Raw genomic sequence first — 20,257 nt, forward strand, 5'->3', positions numbered from 1 at the left:
TCCCCCAACCTCTCACCTCCCGGCGCAGCCGCGCGGCTCCGTCCGGTGGAGCTGCTGCGGGCAATCGGAAGTTGGCTGCTTCTGCCTGTCTCCGCCCAGCAGCGCGCGCTTTGAGTTTCGGGCTTCGGTCCCTGGTCCTGCGCGTTCGGGGGAGTGGCGCTCGGTTGCGCGCCTTCTGCCGTTTGAGATTCCACCAAACTCCTACGAGCAAGGTCACTTCCTTCCTTCTGCCCAGTCTAGCCATTCATTCCCTCACTGGGCTGGCTTTTCCTTACGGTCTCTAGCCCTGTTCTTGCCCGAGCATGTTTTTCTTCAGGGCGGCATGGTAGGAGCCTCACATAGGAACTCTGTTCCCATGAAGAACCCACTGGTGACTCGAACCCCGCCACCATGAACGGGGTCTTGATCCCTCATACGCCCATCGCTGTGGACTTTTGGAGCCTGCGCCGGGCTGGCTCCGCCCGACTCTTCTTCCTGACCCACATGCACTCGGACCACACCGTGGGTCTGACTAGCACCTGGGCCCGGCCCCTCTACTGCTCCCCAGTCACGGCTTACCTCTTGCACCGTCACCTACAGGTATGGGGGGCTGGAGTCGGCCTTGGAGAATTAGTCCTGGCATCTGGGTGGGGCCTTCCGATCTGTCAGTCTTGGAGTCATAGAGTTGTGGCCAGGAGAACTCATTTTTGCAAAAGTGATAGTTTTGGGGAAGCCAGAAATGCATATATTAAACCCAGAACAAGAGTGGTTTCCAACTGGCCGGCTTGGGATGTTTCAGCGATAAAACTGGGGAGGACTTCTAGGCCTGTCAAGCAAACTGTTCCTACCTTTTCACATAAGCTAGGCCAGTGTTTTCCAAACTTGGCTCCTAAGAATTCATGTAATGTTCTGAGTAAATAGATTCTCCAGTGCCTCCCTCCTCCCGCATTTCAATCAGTAGACATAGCTGATGCAGGTCCTGGAAATCTGGCTGGAATTTTTTTTTAACAGGCACCCCCCAAGGTCTTCCCTGGTGGCTCAGACGGGAAAGAATCCGCCTGCAGTTCGGGAGACCTGGGTCCGATCCCGGGGTCTGGAAAATCCCCTGGAGAAGGGCGTGGCAACACACTCCAGTATTCTTGCCTGGAGAATTCCATGGACAGGGGAACCTAGTGGGCTACAGTCCATGGGGTAGCAAAGAGTTGGCCACGACTGAGTGACTGTGCACAGCACTACAAGGGATTATTATGGTTTGGTGAGGAATGGCTGAGTAGACTTGCTTTCTGAACTATTAATTTAGCCTTGTAGGAAGGATGGGGTAGAGAGAGGGAGGAGGAAGAGAGGACTGTGATCCCTATCACAGCTTCTGATCCAGGGAGGTATCAGGGAGGGGCTTCTGTGTTTCCTGGGACGACCTGCTGTTTCTTCAGGTATCTAAGCAGTGGATCCGAGCCCTGGAGGTTGGTGAGAGCCACGTCCTGCCTCTAGATGAAGTTGGGCGAGAGACCATGACGGTCACCCTCTTGGATGCCAATCACTGCCCCGGCTCTGTCATGTTTCTCTTTGAAGGATACTTTGGAACCATCCTCTACACAGGTGGGCTTCCAGAGGGGTCCTTCCCACTTTCCCAGCCTAGACACTACTTTTTTTTCTTTTGACCAAGCCCCATGGTTTTCAAGATCTTAGGTCCCCAACTTGGGATTGAACCAGTCCTGCCAGCAATGAAAGCACTGAACTCTAACCACTGGACTGCCAGGAAATTCCCAACATTACTTTTGTTGAGTAGCCTTGATTCATAGTAGAAGCCTGGAGGCCTCCTAGCTTCATATCACATGAGCACAATGACCCTTTCTCTATTGATTTTTCATTCTTTAAGGGTACAGACTTTGCAAAGAGTACTGAAAATGCAGGAGCATGATGGAGACATTTCCACAAAGAAACTCTGCTACATTAGATCACTGCTAGACTCTAGTGTTTTCCAAGATGCCAATAGGCAAATGCCCATCTGCTGTTGGAATTGGGAGAGGCTTATCTTCTACGTTTTGTCTGTGACTATGCATCCCATATTTTTTTCCCAGGTGATTTTCGGTATACACCATCCATGCTGAGGGAGCCAGCCCTGAGACTGGGGAAGCAGATTCATACCTTATACCTAGACAATACCAATTGCAACCCAGACCTGGTTCTTCCTTCCCAAGAAGAAGCTGCCTGCCAGATTGTTGAGCTTATTCGAAAGCACCCACAACATAACATAAAAATTGGTGAGGGTTTTCCTTTTTCTCTCACTCATGGAACTAGTGAATCTAGGTTCTTTGGGGGTTCTCACATCTTTCATATCTTTGTGCAGCTCTCCTTTTCTCCATGAAATCTACCCTGACCTTATTATTTAAAAGTACATCTCTGCTCCCACATTCCCAACCCCAGATCCCCTAAGCCAGTTCAACTTTTTCATGTTTTCATGGCACTCAGCTTCCCACATACTTTATGTTTTCCTGTGCTGTTGCTTATTGTTGATTGCCTAGCCCCACTTCTGCCACACACGCATTTATTCCTTGAGAGCATGGTTGGAGGTGGGAAGAAGTCTTATGTGTTTGTGGAACAGAGAAGAAGCCATGTGACAGGCGCATAGTGGTTGAGGAGGCTGGAAAGGCAGGAGGGACTGAAGTGCCTGTAAGCCAATTTGAACTTGATCCTAAATGCAACCATTGCTCTCAGGTCAAAAAGCTATTGAAGGGTTTTCAGTAGGAGAGGGACACTACTGCAGTAATCACCTTATAATGTATTCCATAGTTTACGTATTTATTGTATTTAGTTCTTATTATCTGTCTCACCCTGCTAGAATGGAAATTTCACAATAAACAGGCTCTTTGTTTCACTTACGGATATATGCCAGATGCCTAGATTAATGCCTGATAGAGGAATTTGATAAATATTTGTTAGAAAGTGAATGCAGTTTATCAGAATGTAGATACTCAAGTGAGTGTTATGTTTACAGTTAGACACATTGAAATTGCAACTGTCTGCTTGTACTTTTGTAGTTCTACAACAGTACAAAACATTTTGGGATTCTTGGAATTGCCTTTTGAGATAGTTTATGAAAATCAGTTGTTTTCTTTTTAATGTAATAGATTTAATTCCAAATACCTTTTTAAAAAATTTTAATTTATTTAGCTGTGATGGGTCTTAGCTGTGGCATGTGAGATCTGCTTCCCTGACTAAGGATTGAACCCAGGCCCCCTGCATTGGGAGCATGGAGTCTTAGCCACTGGACCTCCAGGGAAGCCAAATGACATTTTTTGATTGTTTCCAAAATTGTAATAAATCCACAAAAGGAAGGTTTGCCACCATGATGAATATTTTAAAAGGATATGCCCCAACTTTGAAAGGAGTTTCAAAATAGGCTTAAACAGAGGCATTGAAAACAAACTGTATACCTTCCAGAGTGACACCAAATTGATGGAGAGATACTCTCTTTCAGGATTGCTTGACTTCATGAAGAAATACCAGTCCTAAGTCTTCTTGGAGTTTTTAACACAGAATTTTTCCTAGAAGAGCATAGCTGGCTAGGAGGGTACTACAGAAGGGCTTGATTAATCTTTCAGATATACAATAAGCCTGTACTATGTGTCAAATATTCTGATAAGCAGTGGGAATAGAAAAAGGAATAAAATATGAGGGTTTAAAGTCTAGTAGTAAAGGGCCTAGAATAGGTTTCTTTTTAAAAAGAGTGAGGGGGATAGGGAGAGAGAAATCAGCCACACTTGTGCCCAATGAGTGAGATTTTGAACCATGATGAGGAATAAAGTGGATATAAAGGAAATACAGATTCTTTAAAGGAAGTCACAGTCTGACTGTAGACTTGAAATACACCTTCAGAAAAGGTCTGTGAACAACTGCTTAAATAGCATCTACTATATCTGTTACCATAAGCATTAGCCAAATTCAGGCCTCCATTTCTTTCTAAGTACTATCTGGACCTTCTAACTGGTACTTCTGCTTTCAATATAGTCTTGTCCGGGCTTTCAAATAACATTGCTGCCACTATTTTTTTCTAAAACCCTGTTCTGATCCTGTGATTTCAATTAGCCATTTTCCTGCTTCTAACTCCTCCGTGACTCACCTTCACTTAACAGAATTAAATCCAAGCTCCCGTAGCAGTACATGCAAAGCCCCCTGTTATATGGCCCTTGCTCACCTCTCTAGTGTCCTTTCTTACCCATTTCTTTCTACCTTGGAAACACCGAAATGACCTCTGTTAAAATGTTCTCTACTATCCCCTTCCCTTGTCAGATTAACTTGGACCCATCATTTAGGACTCAGCTAAGTGTTTGTTTTCAGGAAACTTTCCCTAACTCCATCAACTGGAAAATACTTCTCTGTGCCCCATAATACTGTGTGCATGTCTCTAACATGCATTTTTTCTGGATCCTCGTGTAGATTACACTCCCTGAGGGCTGAGATTGTTTGTTTTCACAGTGCTAAACACTTGGTAGGTGCGTTCCTTTGCTGAGCTGAATGAATGAGTGCACTCTGTAAAATTCTTCCCTACCCCATCCTCCATGTGTGCTCAGTCCCATCCCACCCTCTATGACCCTGTGGACTGTAGCCCGCCAGGCTCCTCTATCTATGGGATTCTCCAGGCAGGAATACTGGAGTGGGGTGCCATTTCCTCCTCCAGGGGATTGTCCCAACTGCCTGCATCTCCTAGATTGGCAGGTGGACTCTTTACCACTGAGCCACCTGGGAAGCCGCATCCTCCATATACCTAGCTCATGTGCACCTCCTTCCTGATACACAAACAGGGGATAGTCCCATTAACTTTGTGTATTTTTATTAAACACTTGGTTGACTTATTAGGATTCCCCCATAGCTTCATTAAGGAGGGCATGGCAACCCACTCCTGTATTCTTGTCTGGAGAATCCTCCATGGACAGAGGAGCCTGGTGGACTACAGTCCTTGGGGTCACAAAGAGTCAGACACGACTGAGTGACTAAGCACATAGCTTCATTGTGGCTTCTCTGGTGGCTCAGTGGTAAAGAATCCACCTGCCAGTGCAGGAGACGCAGGTTCAGTCCCTGTGTCAGGAAGATCCCCTGGAGGAAGAAATGGCTACCCACTCCAGGATTCTTGCCTGGGAAATCCCATGGACAGAGGAGCCTGGCGGGCTACAGTCCATGAGGTGTCACAAAAGAGTTGGATATGATTTAGCAACTGAACAACGACTACAGTAACACAGCTTCATTGTCTTCCTTTGTTAGTTTCCCCAATCTCTTTAACATTATTCAGGACTCTACAGCCTGGGAAAAGAGTCACTGCTGGAGCGGCTGGCCCTGGAGTTTCAGACCTGGGTGGTACTGAGTCCTCGGCGCCTGGAGTTGGTACAGCTGCTGGGCCTGGCAGATGTGTTCACAGTGGAGGAGAAGGCTGGCCGCATCCATGCTGTAGACCACATGGAGATCTGCCATTCCGCCATGCTGCGTTGGAACCAGACCCACCCTACCATTGCCATCCTCCCCACCAGCCGGAAGATCTACCGCTCCCACCCGAATATCCACGTCATCCCTTACTCTGACCATTCCTCCTACACGGAGCTCCGTGTCTTTGTTGCAGCACTAAAACCTTGCCAGGTGGTGCCCATTGTCCGGCGACAACCCTGTACGGACTACTTTCAGGACAGCTTGAGCCCCAGGCTCTCTGTGCCCCTGATTCCAGACTCTGTAAAGCAATACATGAGTTCCTCCTCCAGAAATCCAAGTTTTCTCTGGCTGTTTTTAGAAAGGAAGCTCAAGAGACTGAGAACCCAGGGTGTCGTGTTTGAATCCCTTGAGGAAGATGCTGATCACTCTCAAGCTGACAGGGACTCAAAGACGACCAAGAATGAGAACCTGGCTGGGGAGCTTGAGAAGCAGCCTTCCCACCATCCTTTGCAAATCAAGAAGCAGTCGTTCCTAGATGTTTGCAGCCAAGAATGGGAGGGGGAAGTCCCTTCCTCTGAGTCCCAGAAGATGGTAACTGTATTAACTACCCCTTCGGGTTTTCCGGTGCACTTAAGGTCTACAAATGAGAAATTTCTTTCTCTGGAAACTGGGGAGGAAGTTGGTGTAGGGCCCTACTTGGTACCCATGGGAGACAGTGTGGCCTCAGCAGCCACAGAGAACCGGAGAGCCTGGATGGGTCAGGATTCTCCCCTGTCTCCCAGCAGTGAGGCTGCCCCTCTTCTCGCTCCTGAGTTCAGGGGCCTGGCACTCAAATACCTTCTGACTCCAGTGGACTTTATCCAGACAGGATTTTCTTCCAGGGTCTTCGACCAGCAAGTGGAAAAATACCATAAACTCTTGAGTACAGATGGGAGAGTACAGAATGACAACCTTGTTTGATCCAACTCTGCACTTTTTTTTTTAAGTTCATCAAGAGTTGTTTATTTTCAAAGTTAGTACTCTTTGTATTTCCACCACTAACAAATGGCAGTTCCACGGCCCTACTGTACTTTTGAAGATAGTGGCAGATGGCTTATTTGGGGCCTTACTTTTCTGTGTTACAGGCCCACCCTGTAACACTTCGCAAGGTGTGTTCATTGGACTCCTGGTGCTTATGGAATCCTTAGTTCTCTAATTGGTGTTTAAGAAACACTTCCCATTATAATACCTTTACAGTATTTGTGAGCACTTAAAGGTTCTGAGAAGTCCTATAGGAACTTAATCTATTTAACTTTGTTTAACCACATATTTCTGTAACCTTTTTGAACATGTAGTCCCCTTTTGTGACTGCAGAGAGAGATGAAGGGTCTTTTCAGAAAGGACCAGTTTATTCCCACTGTTTTGCATGTCATGTGTCATTCCCCATGTCCCCTTCTGTCTCTTCCTAGATAAACACCCCTAGGTAGTTTTGTTCTTTAATTCAGGAACTGTGGTGCAGGAAGATAGAGCGGTGACCCAGGCAGCATGCTCCAGTCCTGAATGTCACTGACCCCATCTAAGTCACTTCCTGTCTGCCTCAGGGAGGGAACAGGAAGTGATGAACGTCCTTAGAAAAGTGGAGAAAAATTCCACCTCTCCTCCATGAGAGTTTGCAGTTAGTGTCCCTGGGGACCTACCTGGAAGAGAGCCAGCTGGGGGGACTGGACGCCCCTCACCAAGGCAGTATCTGGAACTCAGCCGACAATTAGGCTGAGGTTTAGAATGGGCCTCCCTGTTTGGCAAAATATACTGCCAGGTAGTCCTGATTGGTCACATAGCTGGGATATTTGCTGTCCCCCCTTCCACTCTGTATCTCCCCTCCCCCTTCCTCAGGTTGAGAGCCAGAGGACACAGCCTGTTGGTTTTAGTATCCAGGACAGAGACCAAGAAGCCAGCTGGTGGAAGGGGTGGGGGTGTGACGTTCTGCCCTGTCCTTCTGCTCACAGCCTGACAAAATGCCAAACCAATAAGCAAGACAGCAGATATCATGGTCTCAGAGGGCGCAGGCATGTGGAGCTGGACACATGGATTAAAAACTGTTTCACAGTGGAGCTCAGACCTTCCCAACGAAGAGGCCTGTGTTTCTTTTCCAGGGGGGAGGAAATTGTCTACTTCTGGAGGAAGATATGAAGAGTTTAGAAAGCAAAATAAGGCCTTTCTCTAGAGCAAGCTGTACACAGTTCTGTTTTGTCAGTGACCTTCACTGCAACCCTCCCATGGGCCTACTAGGAACCATACTGGTGAGGCATGTGGGGCAGCAGGGGACGTGGGTACTGTCCTGGGCATGAGTCCAAGGCACCTGGGCAAATAGAGATTCCACTCTTCCATAACAGAGCCTCAGTTTCTCATCTGTAAACCAGGCATTGAGATGCTTGTGTGTGTGTGTGCTTGGTCGCGTCTGACTCTTTGCAACCCCACAGACTGTAGCACCTGTCCATGGGATTTCCCAGATAAGAATACTGGAGTGGGTTGCCATTTCCGTCTCCAGGGGATCTTCCTGAACCAGGGATCAAACCCACATCTCTCATGTCTCCTGCATTGACAGGCGGGTTCTTTACCACTAGGGCTACCTGACCTGTCCTGACTGCTATGGAGCTTAGATGATTGGTCAGATTCCTAGCTCAGTGCCTTCCACGTGATGGGTATTTCAAATATTGGTTCTCTTAGCCTATGGTTCTTAAAAAAAATTATTCTCTGATAAAAAACTTTGGAAGTCATAAAATATAAAGAAGAAAAAAATCAAACTTCTATGTGGATCAGTTGTCTTCTAGTCTTTTTCTGTGTGTGCAAATATATTAAATATACAATTTTTTCTAAATTGGGGTAATACTATGTATAGTTTTATATCCTGCATTTCACTTTATTAATATCTTAAGCACTTTCTTATATAAAATGTCATTTTAATAGTTTTATAATACCCTATTATGGGTATACCTTAATTAAACTATTTGTCTTATTTATCATTTTGTGTGCTCTTTTTTTCACAATTATACATATTGCAATGAATATCCTTATGCCTATATCATGGCATATGTGTTTATTTTCTTTGAGTAAATTGCTGAAAGTGGGATAACAGTTTTAAGGTTTTTTAATTTATTGAAGTGTAGTTGATTTCCAATGTGTTAACTTCTGCTGTACAGCAAAGTGATTCAGTTATACATATATATACATATAATGGAAAAGAATATGAAAAAATATATACGTATACATATATATACATATGTATACATACATATACATTCTTTTTCACATTCTTTTCCATTATGGTTTACTACAGGATGTTGAATATGGTTCCCAGTCTGTACAGTAGGACCTTGTTTATCCATTCTCTATATAGTAGTTTGCATCTGCTAATCCCAACAGTTTTAAGTTCTTGATGCAAATGGTGCCCAGTTGCCCACCAGAAAGCTTCCTTAGTACCTTTTCTGCAGAAGAGGATAGCAGTAAAATACTATGAAAGGGCTTCCCTGGTGGCTCAGTGGTAAAGAATCCACCTGCCAATGCAGGAGATAAGGGTTTGATCCCTGCTCCAGGAAGATCCCACACGCCACAGAGCAACTAAGCAACTATAGAGCCTGGGCTCTATAGTCCAGGAGCCCCAACAACTGAGCCTGTGTGCTGCAACTGTTGAAGCCTGTGGACCCTTGAGCCCGTGCTCCACAACAAGAGAAGCCACTGCAATGAGAAGCCTGCACACAACTAGAGAGTACCCCCGACTCTCTGCAACTAGAGAAAAGCCCATAGGCAGCAATGAAGACCCAGCACAGCTAAAAATAAATAAAATTTTAAAATACCACGAAGACTCGTTAAGTTCAAATAATGTTATTACAAGGGTAGATGTCAACACGTGGAAAATCACCTTGAGTACTTAATAAATATTTACTAAGCTATGTGGGCAAGGTTTAGACTTCATCCGGGAGCCTCTAGCTGTCACTTCTGTGCTATGTGAAGGTGGCTGGGAGAGATAAGGTAGTCTCCAGTGCAAGGGCCCCTAGATGGGAGTTATCTTCTAGCAACGAGAACACTTGTCCACTCTTGGCACATGCTGTGTCACACGTATTCCTTGAAGCGGGATCTATATGAATTCAGATGGTGGGGGGAGGGTGAGAAGTGAAGGCCTTTGAGAAATGTAGTTGTTGGTGGCATGTCTGTGTATTAACAATGGGAAGACACCATACTATTCTAAATCAAATTTTCTGGCTTATAATAGAGATTGGCAGTTGTACTATTTGATTTCTCAACACTCATACAAAAATGCTGCAATGCATGTATCTTTAAGAAGCCAATTTATTTTTAGAATCTAAAGGATGACCCCATTGATCTGTGAAGATCTTGCAATTAAGCTTCAAGTTACTGGGAGAAAGAAAGTTCCCTAGAGATCAATTAGTTATTTGCTTCATGATCTGTGGGAAAACTTGTACTTTTCCACAAGGAGACTGACAGTGATTTAAGTCCCTTTAGGGAAGAAAATCTGCCTGATTGGCCTTGGGCAACCATCTCTTACACATGACCCAGACTGCCCTTTGTGGTAGGCAATAGAAGATAAGTGAGTCTGCTTGTTCAAGAAAAGGGATTTAGATCTGGGTTCTCTATCTCAAGTCCACTCCTAAGGAGACAGTTCCCTCTGCATTCTTGGAGTGGTTCATAAATAGGAGAAATTCCATCTGGAGGTCCATGTACACATTTAAAAAAATTGTTTTATTGAAGTATAGTTGATTTATAATGTATTTCCAATGTACAACAAAGTGATTCAGTTATACATACATTCTTTTTCATATTCTTTTCCATTGTGGTTTATCAAAGGATATTGAATATAGTTCCCTGTATGTGCATGAATTTTCAATGCAATCACTGGTGAGTAGCCCTTGGTCTGTTACCTGCTTCCCACCTCTCACCCTCCCTAAGTACCACCACCACAAGCTGTTTTGTCTTGAGTTCTTGGCACTTCCCCCTTTCTCTTCTGTAGGATAGCCTATCTACATCACTAGAAAATGATTCTGCTTGCCCTTACATAATATTTGTGTCTACAACTGCCCATGGGGGATTTTCATCCTCAGAATGTTGTCCTTTTTTTTTTTTTCAGATGATTTATTTTTGGCTGTGCTAGGTCTTCGTGGCTGGGCTTTCTCAGAGTGGATTTTCTCTGGTTGTAGTGAACAGGGGCTAATCTTTGTCGTGGTGCATGGGCTTCTCATTGCAGTGGTTTCTGTTGTTGAGTACAGACTCTGGGGCATGTGGGCTTCAGTAGTGGTGGCGCATAGGCTTAGTTGCCCAGAGGCATGTGGTATCTTCCCAGACCAGGGATCAAATCCGTGTTCCCTGCATTGGCAGGCAGATTCTCAACCACTAGGCCACCAGTGAAGCCCCAAGCTTGTCTTTATTTTGGTCACAGTGCTTTTATTTAGATATACGCTTCCACCTTGACTATCTCATTCCTAGGTAACTTTCTCTTTGAACACCTCCCCGACCCACCAGATCACAGAAAACTCCCAGAATCTTGGGCTTGGTTTTTTTTCCTAAACAGAAAGCTTACTGAATCACCTTTCAATCACACAAAACGTCTGGCTCACCTTGGGTTAGTTTTTCCCTTGCAATATTTACATAATCAAAACACTATTGGGACTTCCCTGGTGGTCCAGTGATTAGGAATCCACCTACCAATGCTAGCGACACATGTTCAATTCCTGGTCTGGGAAGATTCCATATGACGTGGAGGGAACTAAGCCCCTGCACCACAACTACTGAGACCTCATGCTGCAACTACCAAAGCCCCCATGCCTAGAGCCTGTGCTCCGCAACAAGAGAAGCCACCACAATTAGAAGCCCAAGCACCGCAATTAGAGTAGCCCTCGCACAGCAATGAAGACCCAGCACAGTGAAAAATTTAAAAAAAACAAGAAAACTATTGCATTAGGGCTATCTAACCAGTCCTGACTCCTCTCATCAATTTTTAGTAACTTTGGGGAGTGGAGGATGAAGTTCATCCCCAGTGCTACAGGCCCATCCTTAATGTGCTCTCTGAAAGATGTGCTTTTCAGAAGTGAAGATTGGGTCAAGCCCACTCCCCCTACTAACCAGACTCTGTAGAAACAAAGCATGAGGGTGAAACCAGACTCCTGGTGACTAGATCATCAGTTTACTATAAAAGGATATAACTCAGGAACAGCCAGGTGGAAGCAATGCACAGGGCAAGGTATGTGGGAAGGGGTGGGAGCTTCATGCTTTCTGAGTGCTACTCCCCCGACACCTCCACTTGTTCTGTTCCTCCTTCAGAACACTGTCACCACCCTAGATGATATCAACATTCTGGTGTCTCAGTCTCTGACCTCGTCATTTCCAAAGACCTCATTTCCCTCTATCTTATCACCCTGTCACTACCAGAAGTTATACTACATTTGAAGTCTCAAATTTAAACCCTCTTTTCTCCAGCTGACTTGCTCAAGTATCTCACTGCCAATGTTTCACTGTTCATGAGCCCTCTCTGAGCTTCACTTCCTTCCTTGACTGAACTGTATCCTACAATCCATCTTTATAATATCACTCCCTTTCTCTCTCTCTCACTCAACCTTGCCTTGAAAAACTCCAGTTCTGGATAAACCATAATGTCCATTTACTCTTTGCCTGCACTGGAGCAGCTGGATGTTCCTGGAGAAATCATTCAATCAGACTGTCTGGTTTCATTTTATTTATTTTTTTAAATAAATAATTAAATTTAAAAAATTTTTAAAGAAAAAAGGTTAAATATTCATAAGCATTTTTTAAAATCAATATTTTTAAAAGTACAAAATGTCTTCTTTATGTCCCAGTCCTCGTCCCAGACGCTACTTTTTTGGAAACCATTTCCTTACAAGCATAGGTTTCCATCTGTCTTTATCTTTCCTTTGCTGTTTTTTTTAAATTTTTTTATTTTATTGGAGGCAAATTACCTTACATTAATATATTGGTTGGTTTTGCCATACATTGACATGAATCCACCCCGGGTGTACGTGTGTTCCCTTTCTTGAAGCCCCCTCCCACCTCCCTCTTCCCCATATCCTCCCTCCAGGTCATTGGTTTCATTTTTAAATCATGATTTCAAACATCAGAATGGCCTTCCATACTGCTAAGCAATCCTATTACATGTCCCTAGTAAGCTTGGTTTCACATTCTCCCTTTCTCATTGCTTTCTCCTCCCACCCACGTCTTAGTAAATCCTGTTGACTCTACCTTGAAACATGTCCTGAATCTTCCTTTCACCATCTTAACCCCTACTACCCTTGTCCAAGCAACCTTCGTCTCTTGTGCAAGTTCTTCAATAGCCTCCTAAATGTTCTCTCTGCTTCCAACACTGTCCCCCTTCTCTCCAGATACAGAGCCCCCATGATAGCCATGATATAAGTCATAGCATGTTATTTCTCTGCTCAAATCCTCCAATGGCTTTCCAGCTCACTCAGAATAAAACCCAAAGTTCTCCTGGTGGTCTGCATGGCCCCTATGGTTTCCAGATTGCCTCATCTACCCTCCTCTCCCACCCTTCACTTACTCTGGTCCAGGCTTGCTGACCTCCTTGCGGCTACTCCAATCTACCCTGTAAACAATCACCTCACTTCTTCCCTCTCCCCAGCATCTTTTCCACCCACATGGTTCCCTCACCTACTTCAAGGTTTTCCTTAATGAGGCTATTCTTGACCATCTTATTTAAAATTGCAACCACCTTGCCCACCACTCCCTCTTCCCCTGCCTTGCATTTTCTCCACAGAGCACTTTCCATATGATATAATTTATCTATTGAGGTTAGTGTGTCCCTCATGGACTAGAATGTAAACTCTAGGGTTCTTTTTTTCTTTTTGATTGTTTTGTTCACTGTTTTATCCCTGCTGTCTAGAACACATACCAGGTTCTTAATGATAAATACTGGGTGAATGAATAAATGAATTAATCTGGAGGAATGGATGGATGGCACTTCCTTTAGGCAATCCTCCTTCAATAAACACTATTTTACTCCAAGAGGGAATAAAGCAGAGTTCAAAGCCCTCAAGGAGCTGACCACTATTGAATGCTTAAGTTTGGCAGATATAGTATAAATATTATCTCTACAACTTGCAACTATCCCAGTGAGAAAACTAGTGTCCATAAATCTCTTCATTCATTTGTTCATTAAATAAACATTTAATGAATGCCTATGTGCCAGGCATGTTTTCTAGACATTGGGGATATGAAATAGTGACCAAGATAGAAAAAGTCCTACCCACATGGAACTTCAGATTCTAAAGGAGAGAGGCAGTATACATAAATAAATATCAAATGGTGATATATGTTAAGAAGAAAATAAGACTGGAACTTCCCTGGTGGTCCAGTGGCTGACTCCATGCTCTGAATACAGGGGGCCTGGATTTGATCCCTGGTCAGGGAACTAGATCTCATGTGTCGCCAACTAAAAGTTTGCATGTTACAACTAAAGATACCACATGCCACAACTAATACTGGTTCAGTCAAATAAATTAATAAATAAATAATGAAAAATAAAATTTTTTAAAAAAAGAAGAGGAAGAAGAAAATATTAATACTGGTTTAATGGGGGTGAGGAGCAGTTCAGATAAAGGTCAAGGGAGTATCCCGTTGGGAATGACACTTCAAGACCTGAGAGATGAAAAGGAGTCGCTCAGGTGAAGATCTGGGGGCAGCATCAGCACCAAAACCACATGATGGCCATGAGCTCTATGCCCAAGGAACATCAGCAAGAGCGGTGCAAGTGGAAGAGAAGAGGAGATGGGATCAGAGGCAGAGGTAGGAGTCGGATCAGATGTGACCTACAGATCAAGAAGTTTGGGTTTTAGTCTAAGTGTTATGGAAAGTGCTTTAGTGTACTGGGGTGGTATGATCTGATACATATTTCTGAAAACAACAGATGGAGAATGGGGCAAGAATGAAGCAAGAATACCAGTCAGGAAGCTCTTGCAGCAGTGACAGATACTGGTGTTTTTGCATTGCGTTTGGATAAAAATCAGAGTTGCCTCTTTAGCACAAGCAGCTGAAGGGAGAAAGACATCCCTTTTCTTCTACCAGAGCTTTCACAAGGGAAAAGTATATCTATATACCCAAAGATATTACATAGATAAACATATTTGAAGGAAATGAAGAAAGGAAGAAGAAAAAAAATGATTTATCTACAAGTAAATAATTGAAATATTTTATGAATCAACATTATTTCCTATAATAGACATGTTTTAGAACTATGTACTTAAGAGGAAAAAACATGTTTTACTTGCTTTGGAGTCAACACAAGCCTTGGGGTTAGAGGTTACACTTCCTGAGGGACTAGGACTTTTCAGTAAACAAAAATGAATTTATCAGAGAATACTTATTTTTTAATTATTTAAATTATTATGAAACTTTATAGCAAATAACACTAGTCCTGATCTTTGAATAGCTGCATCTTCTAGGAGAGATCTATAAGATACAGTAGAAGAAACCACATTACCATATGTAGTCTGATTTAATCCTTTGTTTAATTCATCAAGTAGTGATACTTTATGTCCTTACAGAAAAGCACCTGAATGAGCAAGGCAATTTTGGTTCACAAAAGAGCAGTCTCTTTCTGCAAGGCTCTGAGGCAGTACATACATAATTAAAACATGCACTTTTAAATCAAGATAGGACTGACAAATCCATATTTGTTATTATTCTATATTCTAGAGACTTTCTGATTTTGTAGACAGTTATCAGTAGAGATGAATGGTAGTGGATTTCAGGATATTTTTTGAAAGTAACATTGAAGAAATTTTCCAATGGACAGAATGAGGGAGGTACATAAAAGGTATTATTACCATCTCCATTTTAAGGATAAGTGAGGCTCATGAGCAGACCCACTATCATACCCTTGTAACTAGAAGAGTTAGGATTCCTAGTGACATTAAGCTCCAAAGTCCATACTTTTTGTTTATACTGGACATTCAGGGAGCACTGAGGTTGATCAGGCAGAAGCCCTATTTCACATCAGAAAATTTACCTTCTATGGTTTGTTTTGATAGGGCAGCTCCCCCACCTCCACCAGAGAGAACCACTTGCTAATCACTTGATGAAAACGTACAGATTTTATACAAATGACTTTCCAAAAGCAATAATAGAAAAAAAATCACTTAAATGAATGGCCAAAGGTGAAGACTGCTATTTTGAAATTTCTTAAACTCTATAGTTTACTGAATTCTGATGCTTTGAGTACCATGAATAAACACTCAGTAATTTACTCAGCAAAATAGCTGTTATTACCGACCACATATCAGGAATTGTGTTAGGCAAGGGATACTTCATTAAGGTCTTTTTGAATTCAGAGTTTGTAGGACTTGCAAAATGACATAGCATAAATAATAATCTGTTATTAAATTTTGAGGTCCTGTCCTGATTTATTGCCCTCTCCCTTGTGGGTCTTTGTGTGTATTCTTCCAGCATTTGTTTTGGCTTTTGCTTAGAACTGATGATAGGGAATGACGTATGGAATGAAGGTGATAAAAGCTCATGCATGTAACAGTTGGTCAAAGAAAAGGTGAAAAGCTAGGAAATGATGGAGGCATGATAGTGAGGAATGATGCTGATCCAGGTAAAGGGAGAGAAAAGCATTATCCCTTGGTTTTTTTGAATAAAGATCTAGTATATGAAGAAAGTGAGAGACAGGACAATGGTTATGTGTGGATAAGGTAGGAAACAGAAATGAAACCTCAAACCCTCCTTCCCTCATAATTGTTGTGTAAGTGGTTAAGGTATTTGCTCTTCTCCCAGAAGAGTCTCTGGGTTGACCCTTGAAAGTCAGAAAAATTAGGGGTGAAGTCTTTTACCCATTATTTCTAAATCCTGCAAACTTCCATCCTCTTTTCTTAAAAAAATTGAGGTGAAATTCGCATAACAACCATTGTTAAGTGTACAATTCAGTGGCATTTAATGCATTCACAATGTTGTACACCACCACCTCTCTCTTGAGTCACTTTCCTGTTCTTGGTTGCAGTACACAGGCTTCTCATTGTGGTGGCTTCTCTAGTTGGGGAGCACAGGCTCTAGGCACACGGGCTTCACTAGTTGTGGTACACAGGCTTTAGTTGCCTGCAGGATCTTTCTGGACCAGGGATCGAATCAGTTTCCCTTGCATCGGCAGGCGAATTCCTATCTGCTGTGCCACCAGGGAAGTCCTTGACTCTTTCTCTTTAATCCCACAGGCATAGTCTTCACCCAAGCTCATGTTCGGACAAAGCCATCACTTCTGCTAGAACCAAATCCTCAAAATGTGCTATTGTGATCCAAAAAGAAAACAAGATGTAGACTTGAGAACAAGCAAGTCAGATTCCTGCCTGCAGTCACACTATTCAGCCCAGAAACTAGCCTAGCTTTAATGGGGAGATGCTGGGAAAGGAGAGTACTGTGGATGCAGTGAGGTGACACAGCCTTCTCACAAAATATAGAAGGGACCTTCATGATGATATGGAGAGTCCTTGCTCACCTGATTATCCTGGGCGGCTTCCAAATGTGCATGGGTGATTCGGTTTTCAATTTTGTATATCATGCTCTTCTCTGCCCTGGTTTTAGCTTCTAATTCCAGGGCTGTCTGGCAGCCTAGTGCAGATGATAACCACTTCTTCCCAAGAGTGTACCTGTCATACTTGAGCTAATATCCCTTATATATGATAACATAATGGCATATTTATTCCTCTGTTCACATTTTACATGAAAAATGTACTTAAGATAGTTACTAAAAACAAAGACTGATGCCCCATTGGAGCACAAGACAGCCATGGCAGCTCCAGACCTTGGGTATTCATCCTTTTGTCTTAGCCAAAAGACAGAGAAAGGGGCAAAAGAAAATTTTCTTTTTATGCAAAAATAAAAAATTCCCTAAGAGCCTCCCAGAACACTTCCTTTCATATTTCATTAACCAGAACTGTGTCCTATACCCACTCTGACACCAATCATTGGCAAGGAGAAATGGTATCACCAGGATTAATTTAGACGAATTGTGATTTATCACCTATTTGGGGGGGGGGGGTGGGAAAGGGCTTCTAGGTGGCTCAGACGATAAAGAATCTGCCTGCAATGCAGGAGACCTGAGTCCAGTCCCTCAGTCGGGAAGATCCCCTGGGGAAAGGAATGGCTGCCTACCCCAGTATTCTTGCCTGGAGAATTCCAAGAACAGAGGAGCCTGGCAGGCTACAGTCTATGGGGTCACAAAGAGTCGGACATGACTGAGTGGCTAACACTTTCATTTTTTCACTTAACAGAGAGGAACTTCAGCTTCCTTGAAATCAAAGGATCTTCCTTCTATCTGAATGAAACTGGGATTCTATTAATAGGGAAGAACGAATCTAGGGAACGGTGTTTGGATAAGTGTGACAGTGTTAGTTTCTTAGTTGTGTCCAACTCTGTGTGAACCCATGGACTGCAGCCTGCCAGTCTCCTCTGTCCATGGAATTCTCCAGGCAAGAATACTGGAGTCCATAACTATTCCCTTAATTTTTACTAAATCATATCTATTTTCCTCTTGGGCACACAGCTAGATTGCATCATCTCCTAATCTCTCAGCAGTTAGCAGATCCATGTTCCTGAGTTCCCACCAATGTAAAGTGTACAGGGTAAATGAATGTATTTGCTACCTCCAGTTCTGGCCTATAAATGAAAATTTCCCACACAAATCACCCTTATTTTCTCTTCCCTTTTTTTTTCTCCTGGCCAGATGCAAAACACTCAGTGGAGAAATTCAAGGCTCCAAGGAATGGTGAAGCTGCAAGAATTTAGTTGGGAGGCACCTGAATCCTTGAATGATTTCACAGAGCAGAGCAACTCTCTCATCCCTGGTACTTTGCTCTGGCCACCAACAACAGACTAATGACATGAGCAAGCAATGCAACTTAATTGTGTTAAGCCACAGAGTTATGGACTTTATTTGCTACAGCAGTCGTGAACCCAAACTCTTCATGGAATAGGCAATAAGCAATGTCTGCCATATTCTTCTACCAAAGCTTTCTTTGCTAAAGACAACCTAAAGGAGTCTTGGAAAGAAAAATCTTGGGGATACCAGAGTTGTGCAATCCTGGGGGAAGGGATGAGTAAGCAAACTGTCCATTCAGGGTTGGCAGTCATACCCAAGGCCACAAGCATCCTTTAAGAAATCATTATGTCCCTAGTGCCCAGACTTTGTTTTCTAATATAATTCCCCACAAAAAGAACCAGGACTCCTCAGAGAAATGGCTGATTTTAGGGTTAAGGAAGAGAAAGTACAAGAGGAATCTAGAATATCTTGTTATAGAGTATGCTGGAAATTTTAGGCATTAAAATAATTAAGAACAGTAAGGTCATTGAAAAACAAACATAGTAATACACAAGTCTATATCATTAATAAATAGATAATTAATTGAGAAAAGGGAGGATTGGTACAGGCAGGAATCACCAATTGATGCTAAATCTAAAGGAACATGTTTAACGAGGAGGAGGATATTCCAGTGGTCTAAGGTGTCTCCCCACAGATTACTTATAACCAGAAAAAAAATAGTAAATATGCTGTGGAGAAATCAGATAGCTCAACAAGGTGATCACATTTTTGCCACTCTATCATTATATGTAGAATCTAAAAAATAATACAACTAAATCTATATACAGAACAGAAACAGATTCACAGACATAGAAAATAAATTTATGTTTACCAAAGCGGGGAGAAGGGGGAGGGATAAATTAGGAGTATGGGATTAACAGATATAAACTTCATGCATTGTGCTCAATTGTGTTTGATTCTTTGTTATCCCATGGACTATAGCCCACCAGGGTCCTCTGTCCATGGAATTTTCCAGGCAAGAATAGTGGAGTGGGCTGCCATTTCCTCCTCCAGGGGATATTCCTGACCCAGGGATTGAACCCCAGTCTCCTGCATCTCCTGCAATGGCAGATGGTTTCTTTACCACTGTGCCACCTGGGAACTCACAACGGATATAAACTACTATACATAAAATGGATAAGCATCAAGGATTTACTGTGTATCACAGGGAACTATATTCAATATCTTATAATAATCTATAATGGAAAATAATCTGAAAAATATATGTATGTAATTGAATCACTTTGCTGTACACCTGAAACTGACACAATATTGTAAATCAAGTACACTTCGATAAAAAAATATTATTACCCAATGAGGGACAGGGGCATCATCTGACTTTGGGTGTGATATTCTGAGAAGGACACAATATCATTATTCTGCAACAGATGTGGGTTTGATCCCTGAGTCAGAAAGATCCCCTGGTGGAGGAAATGGCAACCCACTCCAGTATTCTTGCCTGAAAAATCCTATGGACAGAGGAACCTGGAAGGTTACAGGCCAAAGAGCCAGACACAACCGAGCAACTAAGCATGAAAATGTTAAAGCAAGAGGGTCAAAAGGTTAATTAGTAAATCTGAGTAAAGGGTTATATGGGTTATATTATTATTATTATTCTTGCAACTTTTCTATGAGTTTGAAATTATTTGCAAATAAAATGTTTTCTGGAGTCTAGATTTAAAAAAAATCAGTGAGGGGGACATCCCTGATGTGGTTCCAGTGGTTAGGAATACACCTGTCAACGCAGGAGACATGGGTTTGATCCCTGGTCTGGGAAGATTCCACATGCTGCAGAGCAACTAAGCCCATGCACCAGAACAAATGAGCCCACGCTCTAGAGCTCATGCTACACAAGAGAAGCCGTGGAGAGGAGAAGCCTGTGCACTGCAACTAGAGAGCAGCCTTCTTTCACTGTAACTAGAGATGACCAGTGTGCAGCTATGGAGACCCAGCACAGACAAAAATAAATAAACAAACATACAAAATCTTGAA

General features: G+C 42.9%; 1 protein-coding gene across 1 annotated transcript; it reads left to right on the forward strand.

Moving 5' to 3' along the window:
• The first annotated feature begins 61 nt into the window (after positions 1-61).
• DCLRE1B (DNA cross-link repair 1B) lies at positions 62-9,178 on the forward strand. The gene is made up of 4 exons (XM_055402620.2): positions 62-579; positions 1,410-1,575; positions 2,058-2,240; positions 5,267-9,178. Exons 1-4 carry the CDS (start codon positions 391-393, stop codon positions 6,355-6,357), a joined length of 1,629 nt encoding a protein of 542 aa, XP_055258595.2. The 5' UTR covers positions 62-390; the 3' UTR covers positions 6,358-9,178.
• Positions 9,179-20,257: the final 11,079 nt, after the last annotated feature.

The sequence above is a fragment of the Moschus berezovskii genome, chromosome 4 (genome assembly GCF_049115385.1).
Source record: "Moschus berezovskii isolate FMDL1 chromosome 4, NW_MosBer_1.0, whole genome shotgun sequence".
NCBI lineage: Eukaryota > Metazoa > Chordata > Mammalia > Artiodactyla > Moschidae > Moschus > Moschus berezovskii.

What these genes read in the sequence shown, in the direction of transcription:
- DCLRE1B (XM_055402620.2), top strand. Translation starts at nt 391, where the DNA reads ATGAACGGGGTCTTGATCCCTCATACGCCCATCGCTGTGGACTTTTGG. An exon ending in TCTTGCACCGTCACCTACAG is followed by an intron (nt 580 to 1,409) that starts GTATGGGGGGCT and finishes CTGTTTCTTCAG; the next exon opens with GTATCTAAGCAGTGGATCCG. An exon ending in TGGAACCATCCTCTACACAG is followed by an intron (nt 1,576 to 2,057) that starts GTGGGCTTCCAG and finishes TTTTTTTCCCAG; the next exon opens with GTGATTTTCGGTATACACCA.